The following is a 14,192-nucleotide window of genomic DNA, read 5'->3' on the forward strand; positions in this document are numbered from 1 at the left end:
CTCAACGAGAGTCAATACTTATCAAAAAGCTCGACCACTAAAAGTTGTACTTATAAAGAATTAACATACATGCGGTACCTACATTTTTTCAGATTAGAAATCATGGAGACTAGACTGAACACAAGAGGGAGAATGATAATGCATTTCTACCTTCTACTCTATAGGTATTATAAAATCTATGCTTTGATTAAGTCAAGACCAGCAAAGAACTGTATTCCTGGACCACTTTATTTTGGCTCCCTGCAGAATGCTTTCACTAAATTGTACTTTGGTTATGCCTTATGCTTTCACAAAAGGGCAATCTAAGAAAGAGCCTGTCACATATTGCTACATTTACTATATGGATATCAAAGTCACATTATACAGGGACTTCTCTGTCAGGACACCTGGGAAAAACAGTTCTCTGATCTTAAACTCAGAACCAAAAATAATTGTACCTCTCCTAATACCCACTTTTTAACTTTGAATCATCTAACTGTTCTTACTCTTTACTTCATATTCTCCTTCCTACCCTTATTTTCCCTTTGCCCCAATTTCTTCACCACCTTTGATGTATCTAATATGTGTATTTTTTAAATTACATAGCTTTTTGGAAACTAATTCCTTTCTAGAACAAGAGAAGGAAATAATCAGAGACAAAGAAAGATAACGAACAATCAATTGCCAATTAACCAGAATAAGAGGGGAAGGAGATTGAGAACAACTCAGAAACAAAGTTAAGACAAAATTAATCCCCCCCAAAAAATAGTCAAATGTGGTATAAAATATTAATGTTAAGTTACATGCAATTTAAAGGAAAACATTTATCATTCTACAGACTCCTAGAAATATAAAATATAATTTACAATACATGACACCACAAACTGCTTTTTAAAAATAGCCAGAACGTTAAAATACTCCATTATTGTTGTCTATTTTTTAGATGAACTCTCCTTAATTCAAATACTGGAATAAAATCCATGCAACATCACTTTGTCTTTGTGCATACCATGTTCCTTGCTTTCTAACTATTCCAGCAGACACTACTACATCACAGAAACGACTTTACTCTTCTTTTCCTAACCCATGGCAGGCATCACTAAGAAATAACCTCTTAGTCACCTCAGATCTCAAGTATTTAAGTTTAGCTGTGTAACTCAAGTTTTTACCAACCCCTCCCCCTTACTAGTTTTTCTGTTTCCCCCAAGCAAACTTAAAATGCCCAGAATCTCAACTGTGACACATTTCACAGACAAGTGACTCACTAACATTTCATAGACAAGTGACTCACTATTTTCAGTTCTTCTAGCTGCTTACAGATAGAGGCTTGATTTCAGTATATGATTAAAATAATTATTAAATCATTAGCGAATACTACAAACTATCAACTTCAATGATGAAAAGAATCAAAATATTTTTATTTTCCTCAATGACCTAATTAATAGTCATATTATCATATTCCAGCTAAAGCTATGTGAGATATATCACCCAAAATTCTAAACTACTTCCAAAACCATACTAAATAATTGTCTTTATCAACACATTTTTATAACTAATTCATATGTTAATTGTGTTGATGCTGAACATAATATAAACATACAAATACATGCCATAAAAGTTGAAGGTAAAGAATTTATTAAAATGTTGATATCCCCTGATTTGCTAAGAATCTTATTTGTACGTGGAGCAGCAATACCTTTTTTTTTTTTTTTGAGACAGTCTCGCTCAGTCGCCCAGGCTAGAGTGCAGTGGCACGATCTCGGTTCACTGCAACTTCCGCCTCCTGGGTTCAAGCAATTCTCGTACCTCAACCTCCTGAGCAGCTGGAACTACAGGCTTGTGCCACCACGCCCAACTAATTTTTGTATTTTTAGTAGAGCCAGGGTTTCACCATGTTGACCAGGCTGATCTTGAACTCCTGACCTCAAGTGATCTGCCCACCTCGGCCTCCCAAAGTGCTGGGATTACAGGTGTGAGCCACCACACCTGGCCTGAAGCAGCATTATCTAATGATATAACTGTATTCACCAATAAAACCTTCTAATTTCTAATTATCACAGCATCCAAAAATAATATTTTAAAAATCGTTTAAAATGCCTTTGTTTATTGATGCCTCTTTATGACTAAAATAATAAAGAGGCAGATTTGAAGCTTTCATTTCTTAAAAAACAATGATTTATTTACCAATCACAACTAATTCCACTGTACATATTCATCATGCATTTAAGCAACATATAACCATCAAAGGTTCTTTACCCTGGGCGCCCAAATATCAAAAAGAAAAATATCCTGGCCGGGTGTGGTGGCTCCCGCCTGTAATCCCAGCACTTTGGGAGGCGAGGCAGGCAGATGGCTTGAGCCCAGGAGTTCAAGAGCAGCCTGGACAACACGGCGAAACTCCGTCTCAAACGAAAAATTAGCCGGGCGTGGTGTCGCGCACCCATAGTACCAGCTACTCAGGAGGCTAAGGTGAGAGGATTGCTTGAGCCCATGAGGCGGAGGCTTCAGTGAGCTGAGATTGCCCCACTTACTCTAGCCAGGGCGACAGAGGGAGAGATCCTGTCTCAAAAAAAAAGGGAAAAAAGAAAAAAAAAATCCCCCTTATAGAAAAATAAGCAAAAGACATACACAAAAGCCCCTAAACATATTATTGTGAGATTTTCAGCCTCACTCACAATAAGAAAAATAAAAATAAAAACTACACTGAAACACTATTTATCACTTATCATATTGACAAAAGCCCAAAAGTCTTTGGGTTGTTGAAAAAGCTATGGAGAACTTTATTGAAAGAGCTATAAAGAAATGAGCAATCTCAAAGACTGCTAGAGGGAGAACAAAACGGTATAGCTTTTCAAGTGGGTAATACCTACCAAATTCCAGATACATTCATCATTTTACTTAGCAATCTTACTTCTGGGAATCTATCCTATAGACACAGTATGAAATGTACAATAGGCCAGGTGCAGTGGCTTAGGCCTGTAATCCCAGCATTTTGGGAGGCCGAGGCGGTTGGATCATTTGAGGTCAGGAGCTCAAAACCAGCCTGGCCAACATGGTGAAACCCCATCTCTACTAAAAATACAAAAATCAGCCGGGCATTGTGGTGGACACCTGTAATCCCAGCTACTCACCAGGGTGAGGCAGGAGAATCGCTTGATCCCGGGAAACGGAGGTTGCAGTGAGCAGAGATCGCGCCACTGCACTCCACTCTGAGAGACAGAGCAAGACTCCGTCTCAAAAACAAAACAAACAAAAAAAGAAATGTACAATAAAAAATGACCAATATTCAAGCCTATCCCTTGCTGCATTATTTTTTCTGGCAAAAGGCTGGAAATAATCCAAATATCCAGAAACAGAGGACTAGTTTAATAAACCATGGTGTATTTACATAATGGAATACTATGTAGCTATTTTTAAAAAATAAGGAAAACTTCTATATACTGATATGGACAAATTTCCAAAATATATGTATGACTAAAAACTAAGCTGCAGAAGTCTATACAATAACACTATTTATTTTGTAAAAGGAAGGAGAAAATAAGATAATATATGTTCCTATTTGCATAAGAAAGCAATGGACGAATAAACAACAAACTAATAAAATAGGGAAATAGAAGGAATGAGACAGAAAATATTTATTAGATCTATGATTCATAGCCTTTTCTTTCCACTTTTTAAATAAAATATTTCAAACCCACACAAGATAATTTACCTATATCATTTTTTATTTTCAAAATTATAGTAGATAACATTTCCAGGAGCTCAGGTTCCTCAGAATTACATATTTGATATGATGATAACTAATAAACTCTTGAAATTTAATACAGGAATACTTAGCAAATGCTACACTCCCATTTAATTTCTCTCAATGGCTACTAATTTTTCTGTGGTGTGAATCTAATCAATCAGATAACAAATCAGCATAACCTCCACTGGAAGAGCTTCAATGAAAATTTTTGTCTATTTAACTCAAACAAAATCAAACAGAGCCCACTGCTAGCTAATTGAACCAAATCAACATTGTCTTATTAACCACAGATTCTTCACAGTTTTTTCATTTTTCCAGTTTGCTTGATAACTCAATGAGGACATTTTTTAAAAACAAATTTCTCTTTATCAAACCACAAAAAAATTTATTTTCCTATTCCATACTGTATTGAAACTTATTTAACATTATCCACCCTTTTTTACCCAAATGTACAATTTCAACTTTTTGCTAAATGTTAAGCTTTATTTATATAACAGGCACTCAGATTATAATGCTTTCATCAATAGAGTTACTACTCTTAAACTTGCAAACTTTTGACAACACTACAAAGAACACTGAGGAATGACAGGCTTTTTAAAAATTATTTTAGATTACACTTTTGACTGATGAAGAGAAAGAACTATAAAGTTATACGTAGTTATAAAAAAACATTTCTGATATATAGAGGCTTTTGAAATTTTCATTAGTTTTATTTTCTCTCAAAAGGAAGTCATATTTTTAAGACAGTTAATCTGCAAATCAGTTAATTAATTCCCAGATAATTAACAGTTGGTGATACAATTTTTTAATTATTCTATTCATTCAACAAATATTTACTGAGCACCAACTATATGCCAGGCACCCATTGGGTTCCCAGGACACAGCAGCAAACAAAAGAAACAAAATCCTTTCCCTCCTGGAACAGACATTCTAATAGGGTGGACAATCAAAAAATAAATATGTCAGGCTGTGGTAAGTTATTCGAAGAAAAGTAAAGTTCCTCCCCTTATTGTTCCCTATCCCAAGAATTGGCATCACCATCATCTGATTGCTTAGGCCAAGAGCCTTGGAATCATCCTTGATCCTCTCTTTAACTCCCATAACTAATCCATCGTTTTGGCACTACCTTCAAAACATATTCTAAATCCAGCTACTTCTCATCACCTCCTCCCTAATACCACATTGCATGCCATAACCATCTTTTGCCTCTTATTACTTACTGCAAACATCCCTTAACTGGTTACCCTGTTTCCTCTCTTACTCTGTCTCCACACAGCAGCCAGAACATTCCTTGTTTGTTTGTTGTTGTTGTCATTGTTTTTGAGACAGAGTCTCACTCTGTCGCCCAGGCTGGAGTGCAGTGGTGCAATCTCCACTCATTGCAACCTCTACCTCCTGGGTTCCAGCGATTCTCCTACCTCAGCCTGAGTAGCTGGGATTACAGGCGCCCGCCACCTCACCAGGCTAATTTTTGTTTTGTTTTTCTTTTGAGATGGAGTCTCACACTGTCGCCCAGGCTGGAGTGTAGTGGCGCGATCTCGGCTCACTGCAAGCTCCGCCTCCTGGGTTCACATCATTCTCCTGCCTCAGCCTCCAGAGTAGCTGGGACTACAGGCGCCCGCCACCAGGCCTGGTTAATTTTTTTTTTTTTTTTTTTTCTTGTATTTTTAGTAGAGACGGGGTTTCACCATGTTAGCCAGGATAGTCTCCATCTCCTGATCTCGTGATCCGCCCGCTTCGGCCTCCCAAAGTGCTGGAATTACAGAAGTGAACCACCGCACCCGGCCATTTTTGTATTTTTAGTGGAGACAGGGTTTCACCATGTGGCCAGGCTAATCTTGAACTCCTGGCCTCAAGTAATCTGCCCTCCTTGGCCTCCCAAAGTACAGAGATTGCAGGCATGAGCCACTGTATCTGGCCACATTCCTTGTTTAATCTAAGTGACCACATGTCACTTTCCTGCTCAAAACTCTCCTGTACTTTCCCATAATGCTCAGAATAAAAACTCTCCTGTACCTTCCCATAACACTTAGAATAAAATCAAAGACTCTTCCTTAGTCTACATGATCTGGACCCTGACTACTTTCCTACCACCACTTCCCACCATTATCCTTTTCCTGAGGACCTTGGCATTTACTGTCCCCTTTGTATGGAAGGTATTTCCCTCACAGAGAGCCATATGGCTCGTTGCTTCACTCTATTCAAACCTTTGCCAAAGCTACCTTTCCTAACCCCCAATTGAAAGCAATAACCCAGTCATTATGTAACATTAATTGCTGAATAGCATTACATTATATATTTATTCATTTGTTCTGTAAGTACCCACTCCAGACTCTATAAGCTCTATAAGGATAGGGACTTGTCTATATTGCTGCCTGCTGAACCCCAGAGTCTGGAAGAGTATCTGGCACATAGACATTGCTCAATATTGAATGAATATATTAATGAATCAATTCATTAATAAAGCCATTAAAGTGACATCATTATAATGTATAAATCTGTATATAACATGTTAACTGAAACAGCAAGACACATAATAATCATCTAATACTTAATATAATAAAATATATATGAAAAAAGTTAAAAGGAAATTAAAAATATAAAAGTGGTGAAAAGGTAATAGAGTTATTTGTTGTTGTCTGTTTCTTCTTAAGTCATTCTATTACTAACTAAAATATAAAATTTTATATTTATTTATAACTAAATATAAAAATGTTATTTTTAAAAGGGCGCTACTATTAAAAAAATAAGCATGAGCAATGGGAATGTTCTTCCCCTCAGTGATTGTCAAGGATGGAGTATATCACAATCACCTGAAGGGCTTTTATATATTTATTTCCTACCTCCTCCTCCATTCTCTGCTCCATCCCAAAATAACCCCTCCCAGGATTGATTATTGATAAGTATTATATCCCTTAGATACGTGGGAGCAGGAAAAGGAAACAAAAAAAAATAGGCTAACCACTAAACTAACAAAACTCAAAATATAGAAATACTGAAGTCCACATAGCAAACCCAAGGGTAAAGGTGGAAAATGACTCACACTTGAGTGACCAATGCCTAGCAGGTACCACAGCACCCCATCTACATTGGAGGAAGAGTATGAAAAGAAAAGAGAGAGAGAGAGAGAGAGAGAGAGAACATCCTTCGTGATACCTGCTAGGCAGCAGTCCTAGCTTGGTACCTTGTATCGTACCATGAAGGATGGTTTATCTTCATTTTTCTCATCATTTTTTAGATGAGAAAAATTTGCCCAGTTAGGTGGTAAGTTGTTTATAAAAATAAATTTATTTAATTTATTAAAGAGAGCCATGGACCTATAATGAGCAAATGTCATGAACCAAGGATTATGATTAACTGATCTCTGTACAAATGAATTAATGGGAGGGGGTGCTGGATGGAAAAATAAGAGTCATGTGGCCAAAGGCACAGAAGTAGTAAGTGGGGATGTCAGATCCCCATATTTAATTATCAAATGACCTTAAATAAAACAGCCTTTTGAAAATATCCCCCTCAATTTGTTTCTTGTAAGAGCTAGCTTTATAAACAAACAACTTAAAAAAGCAAGACAGAAAATTATTTCGACACCCATAAGTACAGCTTTGTAACAATAAAATATATAAGGCAAAGTTCTAGAAGGAAAAGCACCAAAACAACAGCAGTTGTGTTATAGGATTGTAAGTAATTTTTAATCTAGTTTCTAAATTCCATATATTGACATACTGTTTTACTGTTTTAACAGTGAAAAAGGTAAGACTGTATCATTAACATACTTTATGTTACATAAGACCGGGTAGTATGACACAAAATAATTCCATAAGACAAGAATCAGTCCATAAAGTAAAGTTCTTTACCAAGAACAAATATAGCAATCAATCATTATGATACAGAAATTGAGCTAAAAAGAGAAAAACTTTAGCTGAAAACTAGAGCAAACTTCCCTGGGTGAGAATACTAAATGAAGGAAGTTAGGCTAGCTAGCAAAATCACATAAACTCAATAACAGGGTTTTCAATGTTACATTTCTGCCAGAAATAAGGAACATAAATCATGATAAGGAGATCAAAATAAATCAACCAGCAATCTGGGGTTTTTTTTAAAAAATGATAGCAGTCAACAAATGGTGTTGGAACAACTGGATATCCACATGCCAAAGAATGAAACTGGACACTCTCCCTTACATCGTAAACAAAAATTAACTCAAAATGAATCACAGATCTAAATGTAAAAGATAAAATTATATAACACTTAGAAAAAATATAGGAGCAAATCAGCTGGGCGCAGTGGCTCACGCCTGTAATCCCAGCACTTTGGGACGCCGAGGTGGCAGACCACCTGAGGTCAGGAGTTCGAGACCAGCCTCAACATGAAGAAACCCCGTCTCTACTAAAAATACAAAATTAGCTGGGTGTGGTGGTGCATGTCTGTAATCCCAGCTACTCGGGAGGTTGAGGCAGGAGAATTGCTTGAACCTGGGAGGCGCAGGTTGCGGTGAGCCCAGATCGCGCCATTCCACTCCAGCCTGGGCAACAAGAGCGAAACTCGGTCTCAAAAAAGAAAAAATATAGGAGAAATCTTCATGATCACGCGTTACACAAAAGTTTCCTAAATACAACATCAAAAGCTGAAACAAAATAAGAAAAAAAAATGATAATTGGACTTAATTCAAATTAAAAACTTTTGTGCAGCAAAAGCTAAGAACATGAAAGATATCAAAAAATGGAAAAGACAAATCACAGAATAGGATATAATATCACAAATCATATATCTGATAACAGGACATATTCAGAATGAATAAAGAACTCCTACAACTCAACCTAAAAAAAAAAAAAAAAAAGCAAATAACCCAATTTAAAAATGGGCAAAGAATCCAAAAACGATAAACAATGACCAATAAGCACATGAAAAAAACAGCTATTACGGGAATGCAAATCAAAACTACAATGAAATGCAACTTCACGCCCACCAGTATGGCAAAGCAAAAAAGATAACAAGTGTTGACAAGGATGTGAAAAAACTGGAACCCTGATACATTGCTATAGGAATGTAAAATGGTGCACACACTTTGGAAAAACAGTCTAGCAGTTTCTCATAATGTTAAACATAGAGTTACCTTACAGCCTAGAAATTCCACTCCTAGGTACATACTTAACAAAAATGAAAACATATATCTATACAAAAACTAGTATACAAATAGCCATGGCAGCACTGTTCCACAGCCCCAAAATGGAAACAACCCAAATGTCCATCAACTGATGAAAAATAAAATGTAGTACATCCACACAATGGAATATGATTCATTGATAAAAAAAATTAAGTACTGATACATGCTACCACATAGAGGAACCCTGAAGACATTAAGTTACCAAGAAACACATATTGTTTGATTCCATTTATACAAAATGTCCAGATGTCCAGAACAGCCAAACCCATAAAGAAAAGTAGTGATTGCCTAGGGAGAGAGAGGGAACAGAATGAGGAGACCGCTAATGGGTACAGGGTTTCTTTTTGAGGTAACAAAAATTTTCTAAAATTAGGTTGTGGTGATTGCTGCACAACTCTGCAAATATACATACCCAAAACCATTTAATTATATGCTTTAAATGGGTAAATTGTATGATACATGAATTATATCTCAATATAGTTGTTTTCTTAATGGCAGTGTATTTCACTATTAAATTTTAAATTTGAAAACAAAAAATCTTAAACAACAATTAGACTGAATGTTAATTGCTATTACCCAGAGTACAAAATGAAGAAATGACTTCTACTGAGTAAGTGATATAAAGGAAAAGTGAGATATAGGGATGGGATTTGAAAAATGAAAACAGGGAGCTATTGTTCATAAATGATTTGTCATCAAAATTTTAGTATTTATAACACAAAACAGGAATCAACATTATTTTAAAAACAGGACAGACAGGCTTTAACATCTTATAGGCCTCTTTCCAAAATTAGGACTCACAGATAACAAAATAATTTTTAAGGTAAAGACAAAGAGAGAGATAGCTAGTTTCCCAAAAGAGTTTGCTAAGCAACAACCTCTTTATATGCGGGTATGCTTGGGCCTTTCAGAATTACAACGAAAAAGAAGAGGTGGTATATTCTTATGATACATGGGAATCTACCAATATTACATGTACAGCTCAAAACTAAAATAATAATAGTAATATAATGAAAAAGTCAAGTCACTGTGACTCCTCAAACAAAAAGAGGTAAGACTGGAAAAACAATCCAGTATCACAGCAAAGAAAGCAAGCAAGTAATGATACACAAATAATAGCTGGGAAAGGAAAGAGTCTGGTTAGGCAATATAGCCAAGTGGATTTTTTTGAAGAGCAGGTATTTTAGGAATGGATATACTAATCTAATATCTGCTCTCAATTTACTTTCTCTGTTCATTAGTTTCTCTTCAGCTAGAAAAGCCTATCTCAGGAACAGTTAAGAATCTGGTGCCTTTACCTCAAAAGATGAAGAAAGAGGAAAGACATACTATGAAGAGGAAAAGTTCGAGATTTACAATTGAGAGTAGTTAAGGCAAGAAAGCTACTGCCTTAATCAAACCTGTTTAATGATAGTGATGAAAAACAGGAGATAATGACAATAGAGGCACATCCCAAGTAAGGCATGGGATCTGAAACATCAAGTCTGTGCATGCTGCTGCCTCTGAACGGGATAAGGAAAAAAGGTGAGATCATCCCCTATGAATATGGGTAGGGACAGCTAGACTAAAGACAAAGCCCATGGGTACTCCTTGTATTATAGGATATTCAAGTGAATAAACCCTGGGTCTGATAGTAAGATTTGGTGTAATCTGCTAAAAACAAAAAAAAAAAAAAGTTAAGACCAAAAATGATAAGCCCGTAATAATCATATAGGAAGTCAAGAAAAGCAAGTAAAACTGGTATTGAGTCTCAAACTTTTTTTTTTACAGTGTCCCCTTAGGGCAAAAGATCTCTTAATCCATCTACCTACACAAAACCCCACTTTTCAGTGGAAAAAACTCAATAATATCAATGAAACAAGTTTTAGGGAGACTGGGTAACTTATATTTAAATCGTAATGTATATACAGTTGACCCTCGGTATCTGCAGGTTCAACCAACCTCTTCAATCAAAGTTTTAAGAGAAAAAATAAAGGGACAGTGGCCGGGTGCAGTGGCTCACACCTGTAATCCCAACACTTTGGGAGGCTAAAGCAGGTGGATTGCTTGAACCCAGGAATTTAAGACCAATCTGGGCAACACGGTGAAACCCCATCTCTATATAAAATATTAAAAATTAGCCAGGTATGGTGGCACACGCCTGTAGTCCCAGCTACTCAGGAGGCTGAGGGGAGAATCACCAGGCGGTCAAGGCTGCAGTGAGCAGTGACTGCAGTGATTGTGCCACTGCACTCCAGCCTGAGCAACAGAGTGAGACCCTGTCTCAAAAAAAAAAAGGATGGTTGCATCTGTACTAAACATGCTACAGACATTTGTCTTGTCATTATTACCTAAACAATACAGTATAACATATATTTACATGGTATTTACCATTATATTAGGTATTTTAAGTAATCTAGAGATGATTTTAAGTATACAGGAAAATGTAGGAAAATATAGGATCATTGACCCTTAAGAGCTAAAGAAAATGGGAATTGAGAGAAGCACAATGGTCCTGATCATAAGGCAATGGGGGTTGGTGGAGAGACAGGCAACTGTGTGGAAGAACTGGTCCAAAAAAGGGAGCTAAAAGTCACTTTAAGGGACAAAGGGGCCAGGCACGGTGGCTCATGCCTGTAATCCCAACACTTTGGGAGGCTGGGGTGGGAGGATCATTTGACCCCAAGAGTTTGAGACCAGCCGAGGCAACATGGCAAAATCCCATCTCCACAAAAAGTTTAAAACGTAGCCAGGTGTGGTGGTGGTGCACAGCTGTAGGACCAGCTACTCAGGAGGCTTAGGTGGGAGGATCTGAACTCTGGAAGTCAAGGCTGCAGTGAGCTACAATCACCTCACTGCGCTGCAGCCTAGGAGACAAAAGGAGACCCTGTCTCAATAAATGAATATTAGGTTGGTACAAAAGTAATTGCGGTTTTTGCTATTACTTTTAATAAATAAAGAGACAAAAGGCAAACTACCATAGTTATGACCGGGGTGGTACTGGCAGAAATGTGCTAACAATGTGTCCTGGAGAAGGAAGCTGTGCAGGTGGAGAGGAGGAGTAGTTTCCAGCCTGCCCTCCTTCAATTAGTCTTTCCTGAGTCAACTCACGCCAGGAGAACGCAAGCAATGAGTAATAACTTTTCTGATGGGAGGGGCAGTGACCCAAGACTGTGCAAGGAGGGTAAGATAGTTATCTATGTATTGGCTGCATGAAGATCAGAATGCATAACAGTAAGGGATAAGGCTGAGTTCGTTCTAGGACACCAGTAACATGAGGGGAAGGGGGAAAGTAGTTCAAAACCAGGCTTAGTGAGTAATTATCAACAGGAAGTACGGGTAGCCGGTAATCTCCAGCTGAGGCAGAACAGTGGTTAAGTGTCTGGATCCAGGCTACCCGAATAGCAATCTGAGTCCCCTACTTTATTTTCTCTGTGACCTTGGCCAAGTCACTTAACCTCTCTGCGCCCCATCTGTAAAAGGAGAGTAATAGAACCTACCTAATACGGTTGTTTTGTGGCTTAAATAAGTTGCATTTGTAAAATCACTGTTTACAACGTCTTGCACTTTATGTAACAAGTGCTACCTAAATTTGTTAAATAAGTTGAGGTAAGTCGGGATTTCTTTTGACATCTCCAAATAAAATGGAGATGTGCGTGCAAAAAAAAAAAGAAATGGTAACTTGGAGGCGGCAGCAGGGTCAATTTTCCCCAGCGATGAGGAGGCTGCACCGTGGGCGAGGGTCGTCCTCGTAATAAGGAAGCAGGGATAAAGGAGCAGCGGCTCCCAGGAGAGGGGCGCGGGTTGGGGGAACTTCCATCCAGGCCTAGGATTTCCAAGGACTCGTTTCTGAGAAGTGGCTGTGATTCTGAGGCAAGACTTTGATTTCGAGCACCCAGATCATGAAGTGAAATTCTGTGTTATCTGAAGAGCAGGACTCCTGTCTAGGGCAGGACGGAGTTGGAGTCGGAGGGAGAAGGGTGATGTCCCCAGGGAGAAGATCTGACGGGAGCCACCACCATCTGTCGGGCGCCCGCTCGTTCCCCAGCGCCGGACTAGCCTCGGAGGGAGAACGAAGGCTGCTCCAGCCCCGAGGGAGACAGCGGGAGCCTCCTGAGTCACTGGGCTATGGGGCGCCGCGAAGGGACCCCGCGTCGGGGCTGCGAAGGGAGACCGCCTCGCCCGGAACGCAGGGTCTCTCCCAAGGGAGAGGCCAGCGCCGGCCATGGAGACAGCCGGCCGGAGCCCGGACCCGAGGAGCCTGCCCCGTCCCGCCCGTTCCCGCCCCTCGGTGGCCCCGGCACCCGGGGTACCTGAGCGTGGGCCCGATGCAGGCCGTGTCAGTGCTCTCGATCTCTCGCAGGATCCGCTCGTGCTCTGCCGCTGTCTCCAGGCTCTCCGCCTCCGCCATCTTACCCCGCTCCATAGACTGGGGGCGCCGCGCAGCGCGTCCCCTCCGTCAGCTCAGCTCACCTTTTCGCTGCCCCACACTCCCTCTTCCACCCCAGGCTCCACAGCCGCCCCAGCCTCTGGCTACCCGCAGGCCGACCCCTCCCTCAGGCTCGGCACGCCCCCTTGCGTCACCGCGTCCGTCGGCGTTCTGCGTAATGTCCGCTGGGATTTGTAGTTCTCTGGGAAATGCTAGGTTGGATTCCGTGCATTCATACATTGCATTCATACACTGGATCCGCAAATACTTGTTGAAAGCCCACTGTAAGCTAAAAACAGTTAACAACACTGCGTAAACAGTGATGATCAAGTCAGGCAGTGGCACTAAGCCTACAAATTCTTGTTTACCACCTTTGTCACAAAGTGCAAAGACTCTGTAGGTGCGAATAATAAAGTAACTTAATGTCTGACAGAAGCCTTACAATCTAGTGGGGGAGACACGGGGAGCTGGAGAATTCAAAACCGTGAACTGTGAGCCAGTACAGAGAATGGAGTTCAGAGATCTCTTCTGGTTGCCAAAGTTTCATAAAGAGACTGAGTTTTGGAGGTTAAAAGGCATAACCGGAAGTTGTGAGGAGAATCCAGACGGCCGAAAAGAATTTCATTTGCACTGACGTGTAAAGAAGTAGTAGTAAGGGATGGGTCTGGAAAGGCATGTTGGAGAGAAATTGCGAGGAGCCTTAAATACTGGGCTGAGAAATGTGGACTTTGTTCTAATGGTTCCACTGATCCAACAACCAACTGCAACAGAAGCACCTGGAAACATTTTTTTTTTTTAATACAGACTAACGGTCATACATCTGGAGATTCTGATCCAGGCATCTGCATTTCATGAACTCCTCAGTTACAATTTAAAAATCAGATTTATTGATC

General features: G+C 39.3%; 1 protein-coding gene across 4 annotated transcripts in view; it reads right to left on the bottom strand.

The window, feature by feature from the left end:
* Window positions 1-13,420, bottom strand: part of LOC105465254 (exocyst complex component 6B) — a 676,825-nt gene extending 663,405 nt beyond the window's left edge. For 2 of the 4 annotated variants that reach the window (XM_071076905.1, XM_071076901.1), the window contains exon 1: window positions 13,184-13,407. In XM_071076905.1, the coding sequence (XP_070933006.1) occupies window positions 13,184-13,296 (113 nt within the window). In that variant the 5' untranslated portion in view covers window positions 13,297-13,407. Of the gene's footprint in view, window positions 1-13,183 lie in introns of all 4 variants that reach the window. The other 2 variants (XM_011713573.3, XM_071076900.1) reach the window with 2 other exon arrangements.
* Between the last annotated feature and the right edge of the window lie 772 nt (window positions 13,421-14,192).

The sequence above is a fragment of the Macaca nemestrina genome, chromosome 13 (assembly GCF_043159975.1).
Source record: "Macaca nemestrina isolate mMacNem1 chromosome 13, mMacNem.hap1, whole genome shotgun sequence".
NCBI lineage: Eukaryota > Metazoa > Chordata > Mammalia > Primates > Cercopithecidae > Macaca > Macaca nemestrina.